This window comes from Hippopotamus amphibius, chromosome 12 (assembly GCF_030028045.1).
Source record: "Hippopotamus amphibius kiboko isolate mHipAmp2 chromosome 12, mHipAmp2.hap2, whole genome shotgun sequence".
Classification (NCBI taxonomy): Eukaryota; Metazoa; Chordata; class Mammalia; order Artiodactyla; family Hippopotamidae; genus Hippopotamus; species Hippopotamus amphibius.
This window is the reverse complement of record NC_080197.1, coordinates 37,857,742-37,881,778: the sequence shown is the minus strand read 5'-3', so window position 1 is coordinate 37,881,778 and position 24,037 is coordinate 37,857,742. Positions and strand designations below refer to the sequence as shown.

Sequence of the window (24,037 nt, the reverse complement as noted above, 5' to 3'; positions counted from 1 at the left end):
CGTCCTCCACGGCTGGTGCTTCCCATCCCATCCTGCCTGGGTGTCGCTTCTCTTTCCTGAACAGGAGGCAATTTTATCAGCTTTGGATGGAGGAGGCAAGGTCACAAGAGGGATGGGACAGGGTGTGACGCCAGAGGGGAAGACAGGGGCAGGAGTAGGTCCTGGAGCAGAAGAACTGGCCCAAAGCCCAGGGAGGCTGGGTGGGAACCGGAGCGGGGAAGAGGGACGCCTGGGTGCCCGGGTGCCTGCAGCCATGCCGTGCCAGCAGTGGAGGTGCAGGTGGGCTCTGCCCTGTGCCCTGCTCCTGCTTTTCTCAGGTCTCCAAATCCTGGTGACTCACGGCTGGGGTCCCCAAGGGGAAGGGCATGGTGAAGATCAAACAGTCTTGGACCTTTACTTCCCTGCCACTGTGGAATACGCCTTACATGTATACAACCTGAAGAGCCAAGACAGCAACGCATACAAGGTGGTGCGTGTCCTAAGGTCGTGGAGGGAGCAGGTAGGTACCATATCCCCTCGCCCGTCCCCACGGGTCCACGCCTGCTGTTAATGAGGGGCGGGAGGGGGCTGTCCTCAAGGGATCTCCATCACCATTTGAAACCCATAATATAGAGGGTTTAATACATTCTATTTGGTTAGTATCTGTTTTTATAAAACAAATAAGTTGGGAATTTTAAAAACCTTGTCAGTCTACTCCCATGTAAGGTATGTTTTCAGTTTTTGTCATTTTTGACCTTGCTTAATGAAGAATGACCAAATATGGACTATGAGGAGATGATACTATGTAGTAAAAAAAAGAGCCAGATGGAAAGTACTGGATTAGAGAGATTTAGAAAAGATTTCATGGAAATAACATAAAAATAGGTTAATTTAGGAAAAGCAGAGAGAGATCCACCGAGACACACACACAGAGGGAGGGGGGAGAGCGGCTGGGGGGCAGGAGCCTCAGGGTCCCCTGGTCCCGAGGAGCCGCTGGGCGCTCCCGGCCTCTCCTCTGACCCCACGTGCTCTGGGCTCCCTCTGGGTCCACCTGCCCGGACCGAGTGTGATCTACACTCTTTCCAGACTGCGATCTTAATCCTAAAATGTTCTCCTAGCAATGTGATCTCTAAGGAGTGCAACCAAGGGTGCGATTTTCACACGGGCTTCAGACCCGAGCACCGAACACCTTCTGCGGAAGGAGCACTTCTGGTCCTGTGTGCGCGTGTGTGCGGTCGTGCACGTGTGCTGTGTGTGAGTGCTTGCGTGTGGTGGGGCTCTGGGGCATCACTCCCTCTGCACCTCTGGATGGAGGGACAGAAGGAAGGCAGAGGGCCCCCCACGCGGCTGGGCTTCACTGTGTGGACACTGGAGCCGGCCCCGGCTGCCCCTGCTGCCCTGCTCTCCAGCCGGGCCTCTGTCTATGGTCTCTGGCCTGGGGTCCCAGACTGACTCTGGGTGTTGGGAACAAGGGCCGGGTGTGCAGGAGGACACTGCGAGGCTGAAGGACCAGGGAGGGGAGAAGAGGACAGAAGCTTTCAGAGTGCACTTTGTGAGAAGAGGTGATGTGTCATGAAGCCACTGTCCCAATCCTGTGAGTGTGTCTGTGTGCTTGTGTTCTCCTGTGTGAGGGTGTATGTGTGTGGGGGGTGGCAGGGCACGGGGATGCCTCCATTTCAATGTCTGTACAGATGGAGGCAAATGGCTTCGTGTTCTCCATGGAGCTGGAGCTCAGTCGAACCAGGTGTAGGAAATTTGATGAAGACATTGACAACTGTCCATTTCAAGCAAGTCCCAACGTGAACAACGTAAGACACGTACCAGCCGCCCTCAGGTTCCACGGCCGTGGACGCTGCCATGGGGCAGGGGTGTGGGGCGAGATGACAATGTCATTCCAAGGGACACAGAGGGGGGATCTGCAGGACGGAGCCCAGCCAGGCAGGCCAGCCCTGGAGCACTTGTACGCCCCTGGCCCGTCGGCTAACTGGCCTGTCAGCTCACTGGCCCCGTTCCAGCCGCTGCACCCCAGGTCACACTGGGGTCAGATTGCTCCTGACCACTTGGGTCCGGGTCACCTGGGCCGAACACGGGGTGTCCCCTGCCTGGTGTCCACCCACCTCCCTTCCCTGCCTTCAGGAGAAGGGGTATGGGGGGGGAGGGCAACTTCCCTTTGGCTGAGTGACCCCCTCTGGGGTCCCCCTGCCACTGACCCAGAGCCCGAGGGGTGGAGGCTGAGAAGCCCCACTGCCCTCCCTCCCAGGCCCTGCCCTGCAGCCCTGCAGCTCCTGCTCCAGGTGATAAGAGGGTGAGCCCCACCCTCGGACAAACCTGAGTAAGATCAGAGACCCCCCCGGGACCCTGAGGACATGGGTCACACTGGGACCTCCTGGGGGAGAGGTCCCTGGAGACCACAGGCCTGGCGAGGGGAGAATGACCCAGGGGACTCTGGGGTCAGGAGAGAGTCCCAGGTCAGGAACATCCAGGACGGAGGCTGGGCTGCACCTGAGGCCAGAGCCTGCACCCCAGCTGGCTCCCCCGCCCACCCCAGGAAGGCAAGGTGGGTGGATGAGGCTTTAGAGCTGGAGCCACAAGCTTCCCCAGGCCCCTCCCCCACTCTTTGTCCCTGTACTTGTTCCCGCAGACCATCACCTGCCTCTTTACAGTCCACACTGACCCATGGAGAACAAAGTTTCAACTCCTGAACAACACCTGCTCGGAGAGCTCCATTGAGTGAGACCACACCCCAGCCTGCTGTCCTCCTGGGCACCAGCGATGCCCTGGCCATGGCCCTTCAGTGCCTGAACAGCTCTGGTTCTATTCTGTGTATAAGCAGGTCTCTGAGTGTCACTTCAGGCAATGTGGCCATTCCTCCCTGTCCATTTCCTCCCATAGATTTGCCATTAAACATCAGCATTGCAAACAGCTTTGTGCATCTTGGTTCCAGAGGGCAGGGGTTGGGTGCCAATGCTGTCCTCCCAGCAGGGCAGCCAGCTGGGCCCAGGGGGTGGGTCTCTCCCCCGGGACACCTGGGCCAGGTGCAGGTGGCACAACCTAGGAGCACAGGTGCTCTAAGCTGTGTCTCCTCGCTCAAGGATGATCGTCATCCTCAGGGAGGCATCAGCATGGCCGACAGGGAACCCTCAGTGCAGGATGGACCCAGGCAGCGCCTCAAGCACCTCAGCACCTGTCCTGGGGACTTGCACACACACATCCACTGGTCCAGGAAGTTGGGGGAGGGGGGAGAATGTAGGAGGGGCTCCAGCCTCCACTCAAGGTGGGTCCACCCACTAGAAGCTGCAGTGTCTCCTGGAGCCTCTTAGAAACTTGAGCCCAGTGTCTCTGGACCTTTGGACAAGGAGGCTGCATTTTCTTTTAACCCAGGGACTCTCAGATGATCAAAGTTTAGAGGGGCTGGATTGCCCTGACGTGGAGACCCTGCCTGGATCTCCCAGAACAGGGCTGGAGAGACGTGTCTGTCATGGGAGACCAAGGAGCAGGGCCCAGGGCAGAGCCCGCCTGCACCCCCACTGCTGGCACAGCATGGCTGGGGGCGCCCGGGCACCCAGGCTTCCCTCTTCCCTGCTCCGGCTCCCACCCAGCCTCCCTGGGCTTTGGGCCAGTTCATCTGATCCAGGACCTACTCCTGCCCCTGTCCTCCCCTCTGGCGTCACACCCTGTCCCATCCCTCTTGTGACCTTGCCTCCTCCATCCAAAGCTGATAAAATTGCCTCCTGTTCAGGAAAGAGAAGCAACACCCAGGCAGGGTGGGATGGGAAGCACCAGCTATGGAGGACGGACCCCTGCAGCTGAATCCCAGCCACAGGCCCCCCTCAGCACCTCAGTGGGAGGGAAGGCTTATTTTTGTTCCCCTGGATTCAGAGGCTGAATCAGGGACACAGCTGCAAGGGGTGGAAGTAGAAGGGGGTCCCTGGGCACAGCAGTAGGTGAGGGTCAGCGAGACAAGGAGAGACAGAGCCAAAGAGGATGCGTGGCCCAGAGCCAGCTTTGTGGGCGACAGAAGGTGGCCTGCCCCGAGGTGAAGTGTATTCACACTAAGATAGCAGCAGACGGCCAAGGTCTTGACAGATGCAGGTATGACCTTATCCCCAGTGGCCCCAGCCCCCTCAGGTTCTGGAACACAGGCTCCCAGGCCCCTGGGCGGGTGATGGGGGAGAGGATTTGCAGGTCCTGGAAGCAGGAGCTTCCTGCCGTATCCCTGTGTCTCCCTTGGCACAACCCCTCAGCCCCTGGGTTCTCAGCCCAGGCCTGGCTGCCTGATGGACACGGCCTCCCCTCAGAGGTGTCACAGGAGGGGTGGCCACGGACACACACCGGACCTGTGGTGCCCCCTTGGTCGGGGGTTGTCACTGGAGGAGGGAGAGTGAGTGGAGGGAAGCAGAGAGAGGGGAGGAGGCCAATGTACCCAGGACGCTGAGCTGTGTCCGCAGGAGACGCTGGTGCCTGTCGTGGCCTCGGGGCCACAGCTCAGCGGGCACACATTTCCCCATGTGCAGGGTCTGTTTCCGAGGAAGAGACCGTCACATGCTCCAGCCGGGGCACAAATGAGCTCTGGGATGATGACATACCTCACTCTTTCCAGATAAGGCTTCGACTCTATGCCCATGAAACAGGTCTTTAGCCTCCGTCCCCAGCTGCTTGAGAACTTCCAAAGGGCCCAGAATCAAAGGCCTGTGGATGTCCCTGACCCTGGGCCTTACCCTCCCCCAGGATCCTGGCCCAGCAGGTCTGGGCCGGCCTGAAGCATAGGCATCTGAGACAGTTGCCAGGGGACGGTACTGTCCCTGCCTCTGGACCACACTTTGAGTAGCATCATTTAGAGTCCTTGGGAGTGGACCCAGCAGAGTCACAATGAGAAGTCAGTCTCCTGTGTGGGCTGGGGCTGGGGGCTTGAGAATGGTTTCCGGGGGCTGCACTGGATCAGGGAAAGGGTCAGACCACCATGCCTGGGGACAGAGAAAAACGTGGTTTTCCAGAAGCCTGGCATCAGTGAGCAGGTGATGACTGTGAGGGGAGGGGAACGGCTTTGATCCTGAAAGCCCACTCACTCCTTCCCCCTGTTGCAGAAATCAGTCCATTGAGAAACCAAGCACCACACGCAGAGGGTTGAAGAACTCACGATTATTAAGCTGGCGGCACCAGACGACGTAACGATCCAAAGTTCTGGGCCCCGAGCTCAGGGTGAGTTTTCCTCTTATAGTGCATGTTTACAGAGCATGGACCTTTCCAAACAGAAACTTACAAGAACAGGTGCAGAATGTTCCATTTTTTAGCAAAACATCTTAAAGTTACATTGAATTGTTAGGTCATCCTGTTTTTCTCGGAGCAGCAAGCATATTTCACAAAAGCAAAACAAGCATGGAGTAGCCAGGGCTCACTCGGGGAGTGATCTGAGGCACTCGTCTTTAGACTTTGAATCTAAATGGTCTGTGATAACCACGGGAGAGCTCTGCTCACTTCCACCTGCCACAGAGCTCACATCCCTTGTCTGCACATCCTAAGGGGGTTGCCCTGCTCTCAGGCTTCCCACCCACCCGGTCTCTGTGCCCCTCCCTCTTTCCTAACACCCCTTCTCAGAGCATGTACTTCATGAGCTTGCAAGATCGCTCCGGAAAAAAACTGAGTTCACAGCAATGTGGACTTATCCTGGCACTAAAAACACCCAACTAACCAAACAAAAGACCGCCAGCAACCAAAGGACTCCTTAATGAAAGGGCAGAAGAGCATCAGAAACTTTCCTGATCCTTGCGGAAGGGCAAGGGGAGGAGTGAGAAATCTGACTCAGTTGGTTCTGAGTTGGTTCTGCAGTGAAGCAGTGGTTCTCAAAGTTAGCCTGCATCAGGATCCCCTGAGGGCTGGTGAATTAGTTACCCATTGCTGTGCAACAAATTAGCAACTTCAAACAGTGAGCAGTGATTATCTCACAGTTTCTGTGCCCCAGGAATCCAGGTGCAGCCAAATTGGGTGCCCCCAGCCCAAGGCACCATGAGGATACGGTCAGGCTGTGGGCAGAGGTGCATCTCAGAAAGAGGCTTGACGATGTTGGCTGGTGGGGAGCGGATTCCAAGCACCCCCCACCATGTGGCTGCTAGCATGTCTTGGTTCCTCATCTGTGAGTCCCTCCAGGGGCTGCCCGAGTGTCCTTGTGGTCACAGTGAGCCAGTGAGTGCCCGAGGCAGAAGCCACCATCTAGGGATGCTATGGAAAAGCTGGGCAGTGGTGCCTCATCATTTGCGCTGTGGTCCTGTCATTCGGAACTAGGCACCGAGTCCAGCCCGTACTCAGGGGAAAGGGATTACACACGGGCATGAATCCCGGGAGATGGGGGCTGGGGGGCTGGGCAGGGGGCTGCCTGCCAGGGTTTATGGATATGGATTATTAGTCCCCAGCCCAAACTTTCCGATTCCACACGGCTGGGCCGGAGCCGGAGAATGTTCATTCCTAGCAAATTCCCAGCTGGCGCTGCTGCTGCTGCTGGTCCTGGGACCACATTTGGGGAATTGCTGCTTTAAAACCCCTACACCCAGTCACAGCAGGAAACAGGCTCAGCTGCTGCAGGGCACTGGGCTTTACCCGGGCATCAGGACCGGGGGCCTCAGCGGCTGAGATTCTGCCTGAGCCTGAGCTGAACCAGAATGTGGAGAGGGTCGTTTGTGAACTTAAGAACTTTAACTTACGACTTTGGGTTTTTAACTCACACAAGAACAAGAGCATTGTATTTGGGGTTTTAATTCCTTTGGACTTTAATTTCTTAGGACTTTGTCTTGCAAGAGGAATTAATCTTGAATTTGATTTCTCCTGGGAATGAGATAATACGGGTCAGGGTCGGGAGGAAACTTCTGTGTGGGCTTGTCTTCAGAGTACAGTTGTTTGATTGTACTTGTTTAATTTTGTTGAGGATTGGAAATGTGGCCAGAAATTATTTGAGATGGGAAAGAGAACAGGCAGAAACATTTGGCGGTTTAGGTCAGCTGTAGCTTTGGGATGAGTTCTTTAGAAAGAACTTTATTCAGATATAATTCAAAAACCACACAATTCAACCACTGAATCTGTACAATTCCGTGGTTCTTAGTATACTCACACAATTGTGCAACTATCTTCAGGATCTAATTTTAGAACATTTTCATCACCCCCCAAAGCAACTCGCTGGCTACAATAATCACTTCCCACCCCTTCTGCCTCCCCCATTCCTGGGCAACCAGTAGTCTACATTCTGTCTCCATAATTTGCCTCTCTTGGCCATTTAGCCTAACAGAATTATACAATATGTGGTCTTGTTGTTGGTAACTTTTTTCAAAGCATAATGTTTTCAGGGTTCACCATGTGGCAGCATGGATGAGTACTTCATTTTATCGCCCAGTCATATTCCATTGTATAGATATATTACATTTTGTTTACTCGTGCATCAAGTGACAGACATTTGGTGTTTTTTTTATTTCTGTTTTTGGATACTATGAAGAGTGCTGCTATAAAAATTCATGTATAAGTTTCTTATGGTCATGTTTTCATTTATGTCAGTATCTGCGGAGGAACAGAATTGCTGGGTGATGTGGTAACTCTACATTTAATCTTTTGCAGCTGCAGCATTTTAATCCCCACCAGCAATATATCAGGATTCTCACTTGTTATGGTCTTTCTTATTATAACCATGTAGTGGGTATGAAGTGATATCTCAGTCTGGTTTTGATTTGCGTTTTCCTAGTGGCTATTTTTCGTGTGCTTATTGGCCATTTGCGTGTCTCCTTTGGAGATGTGTCTGTTCAAATACTTTGGGATCTTTAAATTGAGTGTTTTGTCTTTTAAAAATTTTAATTGGGTTATATTTTAATTTTTAAACTCGAGTTAATTTATTTGAGAATGGGTTGGTTGTCTTCTTACTGAGTCCTAAGAGTTCTTTATACATTCCGGATACATGTTCCATATCAGATACATGATTTCCAGATGTTTTCTTCCATGGTGTGAGTTGAGTTGTCTGTCTTCTTTCTTGACAGCATTGTCAAACAACAAAACTAAAACAATTTAGGAACAAGCTTGATGCTCTTTATTCAGGGGAAAACAATCCATGGGTTGGGGGAGGACAGTGGCACGTTCCTCTCGAGGGATTCTGGGCGAGAGTGAGTTTATAGAGCATTGGAAGCAGCGAGGTGGAGACGGGGCATGACTGGCTGGGGTTGCAAATCTGACCTTGTTTAGAAAGATCAAGAACAGGGAAAGAAGCATGGAGCCAGACGTGGTTTGGCGTCTGCGGACTGGCTGAAGGGACGGTCTGCATGTCTGGTCACGTGGAGCAGTTACAAGGACTGTGAAGTGCGGGCTGCTGATGTGGCAGCCCCGCCCTGGGCTTAGATGTTTATTTCCACAGGCTCTCCCTTTTGGTCATCCTCTTGGCCACTCCCGAGGTTTGATCAAAACCACTGGCCTCAGTGTGAGTCAGTTACCATTGCCTCTTTGGGTCTCCGTGTGGTGTTCAGAGGAGAGGACACCAAGCTCATCTTCTAGGAGCCGATATGTCCTCTGTTCTCTTGCATCTTTCTAGTCCACACGAGACCAACTATCGCCTGGTCAATGGCTGCCCCCGTGCATTTAAAACGTTCGAGAGAATGCAGTGTATCAGGGAGACAATAATTATTATTAGCAAGAAAACAATGCCCATGGTTTGGAGAGCACTCCTGAGCCAGGCTCCCCAGGACCCAAACCAGCTGGAATCAAATAAATCAAGAAATGATCCACAAGAAGGGGACACAGATCTTCTCAATGTACCGTGGTCTTTCAGCCTGATAAACCCATTGTCAGTGGAAAATATCAAAAGTCACACCTGCATCTAATACGCCTAACCTACCAAACCCTGGAGTTCAGCCTGGCCTACCTTAAATCTGAGCAGAATACACACGTTAGCCTGCAGTTGGGCAAAAGTATCTAACGCAAAGCCTATTTTATACTAAAGTGTTGACTCTCTCTTGTAATTTACTGATACTCTCCTGAAAGTGAAAACCAGAGTGGTCGTCTGGGTGCAGAGGGTGGTACGCGTGTCGGCTGTTCACCCTCAGGTTCACGGGGCTGACGGGGCGCGGGGGCCGCTGCCCCGTGGCACCAGAGAGGATCAGAACATCTCTTGGAAAATTAAAAAAAATATTTCATCTAGAAGAATAAATACAACATATTAAGAAATAAAATTTAGAGAAGAATGAGGAGGACGGCTCTTACCTAACAGGTATGAAAACATTATATTTAAAATGGAGTGGCTGGTACAGAAAAGTGAACCCAGCTAGATTTCGCACCGAGATACAGACAGTGACCCCAGAGGCGGTGGGAAAGATAAGCCTCATCCTTTGAAGCAGTTCTTGGAAACCTCATAGGGAGAAAAAAAAAAAAAGGCTAATCACCTCTTTCAAAAACTGACATTAGACTCTTGTAAGACACCACCTAAAATTAAAGTCTGCTGACATTCTGACTGGAGACACGGGATGCATTTATGGGGCAAACTTCAGGGGCTGCATGTGTTGTGCGCTGTTCTGGGTGTTTACAGACATGAGCACATGGGATTCCCTTGACCCCACAAGGAAGAAGCTGCCCTGTCCCCCGCCACCCCCACCCCAGGGCGGCACCTGAGGCTCAGCACAGCACAGAGCTGGAGCTCACGTGGCCAGTGGGACGTTCCCCCAGCCTCTCTGGACATCACCCCTCTGTGCCTGCCCACCCCCCACACACACCTGCCCCGGACCCACCGCCATGTGACACGTGCCTCAAACACTGGAAGGTGCAGAGCAACAGTCATGTTCTCTTGCCTGGGGCGCTCAGGTGGCTGCAGTCAGGTGACAGCCGGGGCTACAGCCCCCCAACAGCCCGGGTGGGCTGCACATCCGTGTCAGACAATTCACCTGGCAGCAGCTGATACCGGCTTTGGTCAGGAGTTCCTCTCGGGTCGACCAGTGGGCACCCCAGGGACCTTACCGCGGGGTCCCCCCAGGGCAGGGGTCCAGGGAGCTCGGGGAAGGAAGCTTTCTCTGCAGCCTGGAGGTCACAGGGCCACTTTTTTGCAGTTTTCAGTGGAAGGAGTCACTCGCCCACCCAGAGTCAAGAGGCAGCTTACAGACCCCACCCCTCCATGCAAGGAGTGTCAACACTACATTTTAAACCACTGTAAATATAGTAAATCAATGACCACTCATCCAGAGCCAGGCACTGCCCCCAATCTATTTATATGAGTAGTTTCACTTAAACTAAACCCTGTTAAAGAGAAAACCCACAGCCCCCAAATGGTGCCACATGTGTAAAGTCCAGGATGAGAAACCTAGATTTAACACCTCACCTAACTGTGGTCTTGACCTTCCCCAGATATGTCATCTTAACCACAGCATGGGCTTTTCTGCTCTGCATGATGAGGTCACCTGTCCCCTGGGGCCTCCCCATGCCCAGAGGAAGAAGGGGGAACCTGCACAGTAAAACCCATGCCTTCCTGCTGCCCTTCCTCCCAAAGAAGGTGTCTGGGCCCCAAATAACCCTTTTCTTGCCCTGACATCCTTGCTCACCCTCCTTTCTACAGCAGCGTGCATGCTCTACAGCTCCTCCTTCGGGTCCCTCCATAAGATGCTCCACATTCATGAGCCACTGGATAAAGCCAGGACCTTCCAATTCACTCAGCTGAATTCTGCTTTTTCACCACACATATTTACGTTTAAAATAAATAAGCCTAAGAGTACAATCATGCAGTTGAAAGTTTCAGGGCTGTGCTTCCTCCCCAGACACACTGGTCTGTGTGACCTCTAGGTCAGGGAGCCCTCCCAGTCCCACCGCTCCACCCACAGCCCCACCCACTACCTGGGGGACCTGGGGTTGCCCTGACCTGAACCCTACAGCAGAGGCTGTGGAAGAGGGGGCTGCATGGTGGGAGGAGCAGGTAAGCTGAGCAAAGCACACCCTAAGCCCCTGCCCAAACCTGCACAAGGAACAGGCCATTGGAAGCATCCCAAAGGGATGACTTTATGGGAAATCAGCCTAGCTGCTGGCTGCTTGGGTAAAGCCAAGGTTTTCCACCCAGGAGGAGAGTCTCTGCAGGCAGACTTTTGTCCCTGGCCACCACTTCTATGTCCACAAGTCACAGGACTCACTCAGGGCCCCTTTCCAGGCCCAAACCCAGTCAGTGCAAGGCCTGTGGGCAGCACTTCACTCCTTGAATCCCAAAACCCTTCTGTTAAGTCAAGCTTGCTGTGCGCTCGGTGAAGACAGAGACAGGGGAGGCAAAGCCCTCGGGGCCCAGCGAGTCAGGGGGCAACAGGTGGAAGGGGACGGTCCCCATGTTCTTCCTGGCATCTTGGTTCTAGCTTTGCAGCTGCAGCTGTGGCACCTGGGGTGCTGGTTCTGGAGCTGTCTGGGTGACGTCCCTTCGCCTTCTGTGGTCACCCCAGCACAACAGGAGGACTGGTCAACGATGCCCTGAGCGTGGCAGGTATCTGGGAACAGCCCCCTGGGCGGGCAGCCTGTGAGGAAGTGTCGCCCTTCGGAGTGAATGGTCAAGATGAGGACAGTGCAGGGAGCAGGGTGCAGGGCTGGACGGTTCCCAGCTTGGGGCACTAAATATTCACTCTGCTGCAGAACGATGGTGACACCGAGGTGGCATTCCCTATTAATTAAACAGTCCTTAGGAAAAGAAGAAAGCCCACTCTGTGTCTTTGGTTCTACACCCCTTACAGGGCACTCTGCGCTAAGACTCATTTTACCTGGGAGCCCAGAGAAGGGCAGGAGGGGTGGAAGCTGGTAAAATCCTTGAGATTCCACAGCTCCCGAAATGTACCCGAGAAGGCTCTGGGTCTCATGCTCCCACTCCCAATTCCGACCTCGACTGACCTTGAATCTGATGGGTACTCCCCTCCCCATTCCTGTCACTTACACGTACTTTAATTTCAGTCACTGTCTCTTCATAGGTGCCCAAAGTTGTTTTTGGACAGATCTGGACGTAAATCATTACTTATTTTGCTTCTAGGGAACGTGAGCAGTCAGAGTCACCCCAGGAGTCTGATCAGCTCTGCACATGCACAGCCCCACGGCCGTGGCCCAAGCCTGGGCTCCATCGCACAGCCTGGGCTCCATCACACTCCCCAGCCTCCTGTCCAGCCCCCGCGCACGGTCTGACTTTTTGCAAATGCAGCAGCCAGGTCTCCAGGGTCCGCAGCTTAGGTCCCCTCTGCTCCCCTGCCTGATTACCAGGAGTCAGCAGAGCTGAAGGCCCGGCTCCCCTGCCATGGATGCTCCCCCCACCCCACCTGCCCTCAGAGCCAGCGTGACAGGGACCTCCATAGAGTAACTGCCTAGGCTTTTCCCCTTCACCGCCTCAGAGACGGAGCAACGCAAGGAGTAGCTGCTGTTACGTTTTTATTGAGCAAAAGAGCAGAGCACGGGCATTTGGTTCACTTGGAAAGCAATTAGAAGAGAGAAATGAGTTAGAACCCCTTAGCAGTTCAAAACATGCCCAAGGAGGCTTCTCTGTGTGTCTGCTGGGGCGGCACACGGAGGGCAGGTCCACCAGGCGGGTCACCCATAGGAAGCGTGGGCACTCTGGGTGGAGGTGGGGGTGGGGGGGTGGCATGAATGAGTGGTGGTCAGTGGTCTGCCTGATGCCCAGTCCCCTATTCATCCCTGCAGTCGGACTTCACCAGGGACATAGTGTTCATCCAGGGCACGACGTATACCTGGAAGGTGCACAGCTGTTTCTAGGAAGGGAAGAGAGGGAGGGTCAGTCAGGGTTACAGTTAAAGAGGAAAGTGCACCACCACCCAGCCCCTCCCCAGCAGGCCAGCACTGAGACAGGTTCAGAGGGAGAATCCAGGGGCTGGGACCCAGGTTCAGGAAGCCCCGTGCAGAAGCACGGCCTCGTAGGGGTGAGAAAGGAGTGCAGCGCTTCCGGAGGCCTAGACCCCAGTGGAGAATCAGCCAACCCCCAGGGGAATCTGACCTTTGGTGAGAGGGTGGCATGGCAGGCAGGTTACAGGCCTCTAATTCCCTCTAATCTGACTCCGGGGGTGGGGGGAGCGGGTGAGGCTGGGATTAAAGGGCCCTTTCTCCCTCCCCAGCAAACACCCGCAGCTCTGTCCTCCATCCCGCAGGCAACAGATCCCAAAGCACACGGTGCCCCAATTCTGGGTAAAACCCCCTATAAATCCACAGCAGCCATGTTCACACACATATCCTTCCCCCACACCCCAGCCTGCACCCGGGATGCACCCCCATGGGCATCTCCACACCTTGCTCCCATCAGGCACATACCGTTTTCAGGTGTGGATCGTTATTTAATGGACATTTGTCCAAGATGGGCTGGGACTTGGTACATGTAGTTCGGCCAATCTCCACGTCCAAGAAGTAGTTTATCCCGGCCACAACCTGGACACAAAGAGAGCAGAGGCACTTACAACACGTTCTTCCTACCGCGCCCACGGGCTGCCAGAGCCTCACCCAAGAAGCACAGCTGCCTTCTGATGGCTGCTGCACCCCAGGCCCTCCCTGGAACTAGTTTACCAGCCACTCCAAGGCGTCTCCCACAGGGACACAGAGGGGGAAGCCAGGGACCAACATTCTTACTGGGTTCAGGAACAGAATGTGCAGCTCCGAGGAGCCAGCCAGGGTGCGGGCGAGCACCTGGCCAGCACCCAGAGCCAGGGCGGGGACTGAGCACAAGGTGGTGGCCCTGTGCCAGAGCCCGCACTGCATCCGCAGCAATGCTGCTGCCTGGTGAGTCCACATCAGCGGAACTCCAGTGCCCAGTGCGGAGCCCACAGCAGCCCACTCCCTGGATGCAGCCCAGGTTTATTTACTCCCTCCTGAAACAGGAGGAAAGGAGAACGTCACATTCACGCACGTTTAGGCCAATAAAAGACTGCCTGGAAGGCCTTCCTCCTAAGTGTGATTTCTGACAGGAATATTTCTGAAGTGTGTCACCTACTGTGTGTCTTTTACACTTGCGATTACAGAACAGAAGTGAACTCTGGCCTCACACAGGCATCCCAGACACGCCTCGTTAGACCGTGGAGAAGCACAGGATGAGGGGCCAGTGACCAGGCTCAAGACCCCACCTCGGGGAACCATGAACCCTGTGCTGTCAGCCTCCCCATGTGCCCCATGGGCTCGTGTCACACTGGAGAGGAGCAGCTGGCGGCGACCTGGTGAGTGGGCAGAGCATGTCTGATCAAAAGGGGACAGCACCAGCCCCCTGCTGCAGGAGGAGACATGGGTCTGGTCTTGACCCAGCTTCTGAAGTTTCAAGAGAAGGTGGCAGGGAGCCCTACGGCTAGCATGCAGGACCACACTCTTGGTGCTGTGTGGCTGCATCCAGCTCTCCAATTGGATGCAGGCCGGATGGTCTAAATCCTAGCCTTCCTTCAAGAACCACAGCAAGGCCCTGTAGCCCTTCCTAACTCTCCCTCCTGTCCTCTTCTCGACTGTGATGATGGGCTCCTTTTCTGGCCAGAACCCCAGGCAGGCTGGCAGAGGCAGAGGTCAGGCTGTCGCAACGGTGTGCCCATCTCAGGGAAGGGTGATATGTCACAGCCCAGAGGCTGCTCCCATGGATGTGACCTGTGGGCGGAAGCAATGGTCCAGGAGCCTTTGTATTCTTAAACCCGACCCTCCCCTGCCCCCGCTCTGGGACACACTGGACACCACGGTTCAGTTTAGGAACCCTTCAGAAACAACTTGGCTAGGGCCAAGTTCACAAGACAGACCCAGAGTAAAGGGGGCTGCAGGACAGCGGCTGCGTCATGTGGCCTGGGAGTGTCCTTGGCTATACAGGACACAGTGGGATGACCAGTGGCATCTGAATAAGGCCTGTGTATTATAGTGTCAGTGCTGATTCCAGATTTTCAAAATTGTATTGTGGCTCTGGAAGAAAATGCCTTTTTTTAAGGAAATATACACAGAAGTGTTTACCTTCAAAAGGTTCAGAAAAATAAATGCATGTGTAAGAGGGTGAGTCAAAAATTATCCGCACTCTGACTGCAGACTCACCCTCGTACATCCCTACACAGCTGCCTGCGGGGATGCAGTGGATCACGCAACTATGGCAACTTTCTGACATTTGAGGAATCCTGGTGAAGAATCTCCCGCGATTCTATGTACTATTTTTGCAAGTGCTTTGTAAGTTTGAAATTATGTCAAAGTAAAAAGTTAAAAGGAAAAAGTGCTTAAGTGCTTTCAGTGGGAGAGGCAGGAGGGTAGCCAGGTGCGAGTCTGTTTCGCCCTTGCCTGTGGTCATTTAGTTGACAGCTCGTGCCATGCCGAACCCCTGGGTCCCAGAAGCCTGGGCCCTGACCCCAGAGCCCACCAAGAGGGTCGGCCGGTCCCGCGCAGGACCGCGGGCGCTGAAAAAGGCCAGGGCTGCGCCGGGGTGAGAAGTACTTCTGCGCCCTCGGGGGGCCCTTAAGGGGCTGGAGGGGCGGGGCAGGTGATGGCGCACAGGCCACGCCCTCCCCGGGGCGGGCCTCCCGCAGTAAGGGCCACCCAGCGCCGCGCCCCTACCTGGCAGCCTGGAGCGGCACCGCCGGCCCCTGCACCCCGGGCCCGCTGCCTCCTCCCCGGGGGGACGTACCTGCTTGCGGGCGCGCACCACGTTCAGCGCGCGGCTGTGGTAGATATCGTTGCTCTGTTTGTTGAACTCGGTGATGGCAAAGGACAACGCCTCCTGGACGCCCTGCTCGTTGACGTCTGCCTCCATCAGGCCGCCCACTAGGCGTCTCTTTTGGGGACCCTGCCCAGCCGCGGGGCTCACAGCCAGGGCCAGGACGACGGCCAGGGCGGCCAGCAGGAGCAGCGGGGTGCGCGGGGACCCGGCCATGATCTCTCGGAGCCGGACGGAGTTGCGTCGGAGTGGCGATCCGCGGACTGGAGCACCGCCAGGCCGGCCGCCACGTTTTTATGCCTGGGCTGGCCCCGCCCCCGCCCAGCCTGGCTCCTCCTCTTCCTCCCCCCCCACCCCGCAGCGGTACTCCTCCCTAGGCCCGCCCCTCCCCCAGTCCTGCCCCTCCTCCTGCCTCTCTGCCCGCCTGAGCAGGCTCACTCCTCCTAGTCCCCGTCGTCCTCCTCCAGTCCTGGTCTCCCCCTCTGGCGCTCCTCAGCCCGACTCAGCCTGTCTCCCAGAAGGGGTCACCCCTCGGGGCCGGCGAAGCTTGTAACCCGGAGCTCTGTCTCCTGGTCTGAAAGGGGCAAAGGGCGTCTCGGCCCCCGGGCTGTCTGAGCGCCTGGTCAGTGTCTAGGAGGCCCTGCCCCACATGGCTGTGGTTTCCCAGACAGACCAGAGGAAGACATTGCCTGTGACCTGTCCTGGGGAACTTCTTAGCCAAACATAAATGAATTACCCTTCATTTGGGAAAACCTCATCGGGTTCTCTTTCTCACAACTCATTAATGTATTCAGCCAGCAAACCCTTCTGGGGCTTCTCCCTGGCCAGGAGGTCTGGGGCCTGCGGATGGAGTGTGGGTGGTGGAGCCGAGGTGCAGGGACTCAAGGTGATAGAGCCCCGGGCTGATGGAGCCTTAACGCGAACCCATGCGTAACTGCATTAGCTAGGAGACGCATTAAACAGAGCAAAAAGAAACAAGGGTATGAAAACAATACTTTTTATTGAACCCAATATATCCAAAATATTATTTCAACATGTACAAGCAATCGTGAATAACATGTTTTACACTCTTCTGTGTGTGTACATTTTACCCTTAGAGCAGGCGTCAGTGCGGACCGTCCCCATCTCCAAGTGTCGCTGTGGCACTGCCCGGCCCACTTTAGGGGGTGTGGGGGTGGGGGGCAGTGATCAGTAATTAAGATCGGGGAGTGACGGGGGCTCTGTTGGAAGTGAAGGGTGAAATAGAGATGGATGCCAATGGACACCAGTCAGGGATGCCTCAGAGACGACAGGCATTTAGGCTGAAACCTACCTGAACGGCAACAAGTCCTGTGGGCACAGGGAAGAGCTGGGGAAGGAGCACCAGGCAGGAGGAACAGACAGTGCAAAGGCCCTGTGGTAGGGCTGGGCTGGCCTGCTCTAGGGACAGGAAGCCGCTGGTGTTTAAGCAGGGAAGGGGCATGACCTGGGCTCTCACCCTGGCAGCTGTGTGTGCCATACACCGTGGGTGGGGGACGCAGGTGGAGGAGTGAGGAGGACCCTTGCCTGGCCGGTGGGGGAGGGGCAGCCCCTAGGGAATGAGAGGAAGCCTTGGGCTGCTCTGCCTGGCCCCTCAGGGAGCCACATGTCTGGTTCTGGTCCTCTGTCCACTGCTTGGAAACCTTCCTTGATTTTTAAAACTCAACTTGAATGAGGTGTGATGCACATACAATAAATGCCTCATTTGACATGTCCATGCTGAGGAATTTTAGCAGATGCACACACCAGGACTTCCGCCTCACCAAGCTCTCGAGCATTTCCATTGCCCTGGAGTTTCCTCCTGCCTCTGCGCGGTAGTCCCGCGCCCACCGCTGAGGGTGAGCACACAGCTGTCTCTGTGGACTCGGGCTTGGCCTGTTCTTGAACTTCCCTCAGATGGCCTCATGCAGTGTGGGCATCTGTGTTCTGAGCATTATTTTTGAGCCTCCTCTATTGTTGTGTTAACCTCATTAGTGGTTCTGTTTCCCCCTGGACTGAGAGGAAGTGGTCAGCTGGCTGCCCTGTGGGCTAGCAGACCCTCCAGCCCAGGACTGTGCAAGTCTGGGCTTGAGCGTGGCCCCGCGAGTGGAGGGGACGGCTGTTCTCTTACCCGCACCCTGTGTGCCCGCAGCTGACCCAGTGACCCATGACCTATGGAGATGGTGGCAGAAACACCAGGAGGCCTCTGGGCCCTTGGACACTCCCAGAGCCCTTGTGGCCTTGGGGCTGGAGCAGCAGGAATCTGGCATGGAATCCAGAACACTGTCTGTAATGAATATTCACATTCAGTGTTTCTGGGACCCTGTTGCCCGAGGCTTGGTTATAACTGCAGGGGAGGAAGTTGTTCCTTATACCCTTCTAGGTTCTTTGGCTGGTCTAATAATTAAATTGCCATAGACAGATGAACAGGACAAAAATAAATTTAACTGTATACATTTAGGAGCCCCATAAAGATGCGACACAAAGGCAGTCAGGTAGTTGAAGCTTATAAGCTCCCCGCCCGCCCCGCCCCCGATCCAAGGAAAGGAATGAGGGCCTGGGGCTTCCAATGGAGCTGGGGCAGCTCACAGGAAGGTGAGACAAGGAGATGCTTGGGGATCAGATGTCAGCCCTACTATGCAGATGCTCTTTCAGATAGAAATGTGTCTCTGGTAGGGTCTCTCTGGTATCTGAATCTTTTGAGGCAGTTAGGGGGAGAGAAAAGCTTTTCCTGAGCCTGCTGAGTCTTGACTGTCTTCAGCTCAAAATACTCCGTGTGCCAAAGTGCCACATTTAGGGGCGGCATCTTCTGCCCCCCCCACCCCCATCTCTCGCTGCTCTGACTCAGGAGCCTCTAGAAAAGTCATGGCCCCGACTAGGTGCAGCAGGGATGCCTTAGCAGTGCAGTGAGGGAGAGGAGGGCCTTTCTCAATGAACTAGAAGAGAGGAGGGCTCCACAGAGCAGGGCAGAGTGGGCTGCCCCGGCCAGCACTTCTGATACTTCTGAGAGGCATGACTGTCTCTGAAGGGCAGGAACTGGTCCTCACCAGGGTTTCCCACCACACTGGGCAGCTGGGGCTGCAGCCCCAGAAGGGGTGCTGTGCAGACACCAGTGCAGTCCTCCTGTCTGTCATCGGGGGGAAGTCTGGGGCAGCAGAGTACGGGAGCAGGGTGGTGGCTGAGGGCATGTTGGGGTGGCCTGAACAGTGACACGTGTGGCTGGAGGTGGATTACACTGGCGGTAGGCATTTGATACAGCGACATCTCTAATCCTAGCATGGGGTGCCCACGGCAGCCGCCCGAGCAGCCTGCATGACCGTCTGCTAAGGAAGGGAAGCCAGGACGAGGGTAGGCTTCTGCCCCAGCGGTGGGGATGACCTTGGCAAATGTCCCAAGTCTGGTGGGGCTGCCGCTTTGTTAACCGTGGGGTCTGGGGCTCGGAAACGCAGAGACGTGCAGGCTTCTGCGGGATGTGTAAGCACAGTGAAAAATGACAGAGCAGGCCATGCCCTGGTTTCTGGGGCCTGAGGCTCCCGGCATAAGCCAACAGGAACCCAGAGAGAAACAGTGACCTCAGGATGAGACCCGGGGTTCCGGCACCCAGCCACCGGGGGCAGCCTGGAGGTGGCACGTCTGCCCAGGAGGTGAGGGTGTTTCCCTTGTGCCAGGTGAAGAACAAATGAGCCGGGTGAAGAACAAACCAGCCGTGTTTCCACAAGGCTGAGTGTGTGTCTGCTGATCTCGTGATGTGAGTTAGCAGAGTGAGAAATTAAGGTGAGGGGGTGACAGCAGTTCTCTGAACTCAGTAAACAATAAGAAGTGGGTATTAAATAATACTTCAGTAAACAAATGCCCAAGCGCCTAAGACACCACCCCGAAGTGGTACGTAGTCACATCAAGTTGACCAAGAGCTAAGATTCTCAACACAAGAGCTTTGAGCAGTTAAAAGTTGGTGTCCACAGTGGTCGCTTAGACTGAGCACGTCGTGGGTTGTTGGGACATCTTAACACAGAAAGATTCGGAACCTCTCTTATGGGAGGCACGGGGTTCTGTGGGGTCGAGCTCTGAGGTCCCTTACACACACCTTCCCCCTGTGCCCCTTCCCCACCCCTCCCCTTGGGGCGACTCGGGGCTGCTTCTACACCGTGTGCCAGTGGGGCAAAGCAGTTAGGGCCCCTCCAGGGATTGCTGCCATGGCAATGGGACACCAGGATGCTGGCGCTAAAGGCTGTCGCAGCCCCCACAGAAGAGGCTAGAGAGCAGCACAGCGGCCTGTAGCTGTTTTGCACTTAATGGGGGAGAAGAGAATCCTCTCGAAGCTTGTGCTCAGGTCCACGTGTAAAGGGCCCTCCTCGCCTTGTGTTGTCAGTTACCATGCATCCTCTTAGGTGGCACATTTGCCAGAGCAGCTCCAGCCTGTGTGGGAAGCGGCACAGCCGGGGTGTCCGCGCTCCCCCACCCCCGTCTCTCTGGGCCTCGGTCCAACCACGAGGACTGAAGCGTGGCTCTGAGCCGGGTTGAGCCATCCCTTTGGCACCTCTGGGTGGTCAGCGTTTCCTTTCCAAATCCTTGGTGTGGTCACTGCTCGCCTTCCCTCCGGGTGTTTGTGCAGCCTTGCTGCTTTAACCCTGTGCAGCGGGATGGCCTGTTAATGCTGGCACCCTGGATGCTGGAGCTGGCACTCCCTGCCCCTCCGTGGTGTCCCCTGCCCCCCTTCCTGCCAGGCTCAGAGGACAAGTGTCGGAATAATATTTCTTTCACACGAGAAGCCAGGCAGGCCAGTGCGCTGCCCAACCCCAGGTTGTGCCTGGAACGTGGTGAAAATACTCTTGCCAAGTCTGGGCCTGTGAGCCCAGAAGAACCGAAAAAGGGAGAAGAAGGAGAGAGGCAGAAGGTGGGGTGGGTGCAGGGGAGGAGGGGGATGCATGTCCCCAGACATTTGATTATGGAAATTTGCAAACAAGCAACCAGGTTAGAAGGATTTTATTGAAAACACCTAGGTACTCACCACCTAGATTCTACCACAGATATTGCACTTTACTTTATCATGGGTCAGTCCACCTGTCCTTTCTCTTCAGCCATCACTCCATCTTTCTAAATGCATTGCAAAGGGAGTCGTGGACATCAGTGTGTTTCACCCCCAAATACTTAGGCATGCAGGGCATTAACTAGAGCTTGATGTTTATTTACAGCTCTTTCATTTGTTGTAAAATTTACCTACAGTGAAATGCACAAATCTGAAGTGAACATTCACTTGATCTTGACAGATGCATGGAACCCAAACCCCTATCAGCTCTTGAACCTGACCATCACCCCAGAAAATCTCCTTGCCCCTCTTCCTTCCCAGTCACTTTGGGCTCCCACCCCCAGAGACAACGCTTCAGTGATTTTTTTTTAAATATATAGATTAGTTTTGTCTATTGTGGAAGTTCATTGAATGGAATTCTACAGTATGTGGCTTTTTTTCCAATTGACTTTTTTTTGCTCAGCTTAATGTTTCTGAGATCATCCCTACTGTTTAAGTTGTGTTTCATAAGTCAGACTTTGACTTCACGGGAGCCCCTCCGGAGGAGTCTCAGGAGGGTCTTGGGCCATGGATGGCAGGCACAGCTATAGTGACCAGGACGGCAAGCCTTGGTTACTCAGAATGTTTGCTGCAGCTTCTCTTTTCAACCTGAAACAACTTCCTTCCCCTTTCCTCCCTGCCTGCTCCCCCCACCCGCTGCTTCCTTCCCTTCCTCACCCCATCCCCAAAGCTAGTTTTAATTTTTGAAAAAAAGATGCCGCCTTCAGTAGAGCAAAACCTGATTTTAAAAGACAAAGAGCACATGTTCCCAGGGCTTCCCTGTATTTGAAAATAAAAGTTCTTGTGTTTTTAAAAAATCAAATTAGTACAATGTGTGTTATACAATCAAAGAAAAGTGTAGATAAGTTACGTGTGTGCACATGACTGTGCGTGTACCTGTGCAGACATGAATGTGCTTGGCTGGTCTTTATCTGGCTGAGGTCGTGTGATGACAAATTCCTGCCATGTTTTTCGCTATCATTATGTCGTGAATGTTTTCCATGAAGTGAATCATCTTTGAAAGCTCTGTTCTGCTCCCTATCCCACTAGTTATTCCATAGTTTAGTTTTTTCTCTAGTGCTGGATATTTAGGCTGTTTTCATTTTTGTGTGTGTGTAATGAGTGATACTGTGATGCACACTACTATAGGAAAAAAGTCTTGGTGTGTAGTTGGGATTGTTTTCTTCCTGGAACTGGAATTACTGAGTCACAGGCTACCAAGCTTTTTTTGGATACAGATTGCAAAATAGTTCTTCAGAAAGCTGTGCCTGATTCAGTCAGGTCCGCGGAGCAAAGAGAAAGTTGTGGTGGTGAAGTACTGTCAGAAGTAGCATTTTGTGCTTCCCTTTGGGAATATTTACAAGTGCAGGTGGCCTGAATGCCACTTTGCTGAGCCTGAGACCCTCAGTGGTGCCACCTGATGGGCGGCTCTGTCCCAGGACTGCAGCCTTCCCACCTTGAACTTAGTTACCCTCCATGAAAAACGTTGTCAGTTCTGTGTCTACGCTGTTTATTCACTCATCGACTTAGACAACATAAGTGGAACACAGGATATAGAGACTGACTTTAAAGCTGGAAAAGCTCAGCTCCTGCCCTCCAGAAGTCCCGGTCTGAGTAGAAAGGCGTGTAAACTGGCATTTCAACACCGCATGATGCAAGCCGTCACAGGTGCAGCAAGGCCCAGAAGCCGGTGCTCCGGGTTCCACCGTGGCCTCTCACCAGGCACCAGCCGCAGCTGCAGAGGAACAATGTGGTCTCAATGCACTGTGAATGCTAGGAGACCTGGAGGCTGGCCTATCTTTGCTGGTCTAGGGGTGAAGAATTCCCTGGTCCAGCCTCCCCACCAGGCTTAGTCAGGGCCCTGTGCCTCCAGCCCCTCTGAGAGCGCCTTGCCTCGAGGCCCATCCACTCGCGGCTGGAACATCCTCCACGCCCAGGACTCCCACTCCGTGTCTCCAGCACAGGGCGGCCGCCTTACCCCCGTGATAGTGTGATTTACGTAGGGATGCCCACTCTTCAAAGTTTCCTTTACGCCACCTCGCTTTTGCGAAAGACCTGTTTTCTCTAACAGAAGGAAGAAGATTTTCACTTTTACAAAAACAGACAAGAAGTGAAAATTGCGTTCAGTATCTATTTCCTTCGAGCCTTTATAGGGATAACTGGCACCCCAGGAGTGGGACCGGCCCCGCCATCTTCTTCCCTGGCACCACACTCAGCATCTCAGCATCTGCCTCCAGAGCTGTGAGCTGTGTCTGTGAGCATCTTGGATTCATCTCCATTTATTTTGTGCATCTGTCATCAAGATGTGTCCTAATGTAGTTGCTTCTTCACTCTAGGCCATTTCATCTATGAAAGGTTTCCTAGGAATGCTCTACGTTTGGATACTGGGGGAAACCTATAATAAGAAAGATATATTTTGTCTTCATCCTTGTTTCTGGCACAGAGTGCTTCAAACTCTTGCAATTTCCTAAGGGATGAGAGTCATAAAAATGTGTTTGTTATGCACGGAGGTGACTTTCGGACTCCAATCCAAGGCTGGGGGCTGGTTTCCAGGGGTCCAACCATGTAATTAGAGGGTTGGAAATTTCAGTCTCACCACCTCCGCCGACCCGGGGTTGGGGAGGGAGATGCTGGAGGTTGAATCAGCCTTGAGACTGGTTTTGAAGTGGGTGGGTGGGTCCGTGGTGGGACTGAGCCCTTACCCTGTGGGGTCTGACGTCATCTCCACATAGACAGGGTCAGGGTTGACTTCAATTGTAGGACGCCCGGCAGGTGTCCAAGCGTTGCTGGCTGTGGGGAAAGCTCACACCTCTGTGCTGGTGGCCAGAATCAGTAATCGGTCCCAGAATCCGACCTCCTAATCCATCTGATCGCCTCTGCACTTGGTGGCCCAAGACGCCCCCGCCCATGCTGCCCATCCCCGGGCTGCGTGTGGCCCTGCCGCCGACCCCCTGTGCTCACAGGGCTCCCCGCTGCAGTCGGGGCCACGACTCCAGGGTCAGCCCCTCAGCCAGCCCTTCCCCGACCTCACTCTTTAAAATGGTGACCCCCTCCTCCACCTTCCCAGCCTCCTTCCCTGGGCTGTTTTCCCATCGCACCTTCTGAATGTGTGGATGTATAATTTCCTCCTTTGCTGTCTCTACCCACAGAACGTAAGCTTGGCATTTCTGTCTGTTTTGTTCACTGCCATTCCCTGTGCCTGGCTCATGACCATCATAACATGGGTACGTATTACCAGAATTAATGAAGGAACTGGATTAGCGCTCTTCAGCGGGTTTTTGCTGTTTTTGTGAAATTGTCACCGTTTCCTCCCATTATAGCTTAAGGCTTATGGAATTGGAGTTAATTCTTTCACTAAGACAGGGAAGGGAGAA

General features: G+C 54.2%; 2 protein-coding genes across 2 annotated transcripts; one reads left to right on the top strand and one right to left on the bottom strand.

The window, feature by feature from the left end:
• Positions 1 to 253: 253 nt before the first annotated feature.
• LOC130833970 (cystatin-9-like) lies at positions 254 to 2,884 on the top strand. The gene is made up of 3 exons (XM_057704088.1): positions 254 to 499; positions 1,671 to 1,787; positions 2,621 to 2,884. The coding sequence occupies exons 1-3, from the start codon at positions 254 to 256 to the stop codon at positions 2,711 to 2,713; spliced, it is 456 nt and encodes a 151-aa protein (XP_057560071.1). The 3' UTR covers positions 2,714 to 2,884.
• Positions 2,885 to 12,349: 9,465 nt separating this feature from the next.
• On the bottom strand, positions 12,350 to 15,894 carry LOC130833876 (cystatin-C-like). Its single transcript, XM_057703971.1, has 3 exons — positions 15,572 to 15,894; positions 13,258 to 13,371; positions 12,350 to 12,704 (listed from the first exon to the last, which is right to left on the bottom strand). Exons 1-3 carry the CDS (start codon positions 15,815 to 15,817, stop codon positions 12,621 to 12,623), a joined length of 444 nt encoding a protein of 147 aa, XP_057559954.1. The 5' UTR covers positions 15,818 to 15,894; the 3' UTR covers positions 12,350 to 12,620.
• Between the last annotated feature and the right edge of the window lie 8,143 nt (positions 15,895 to 24,037).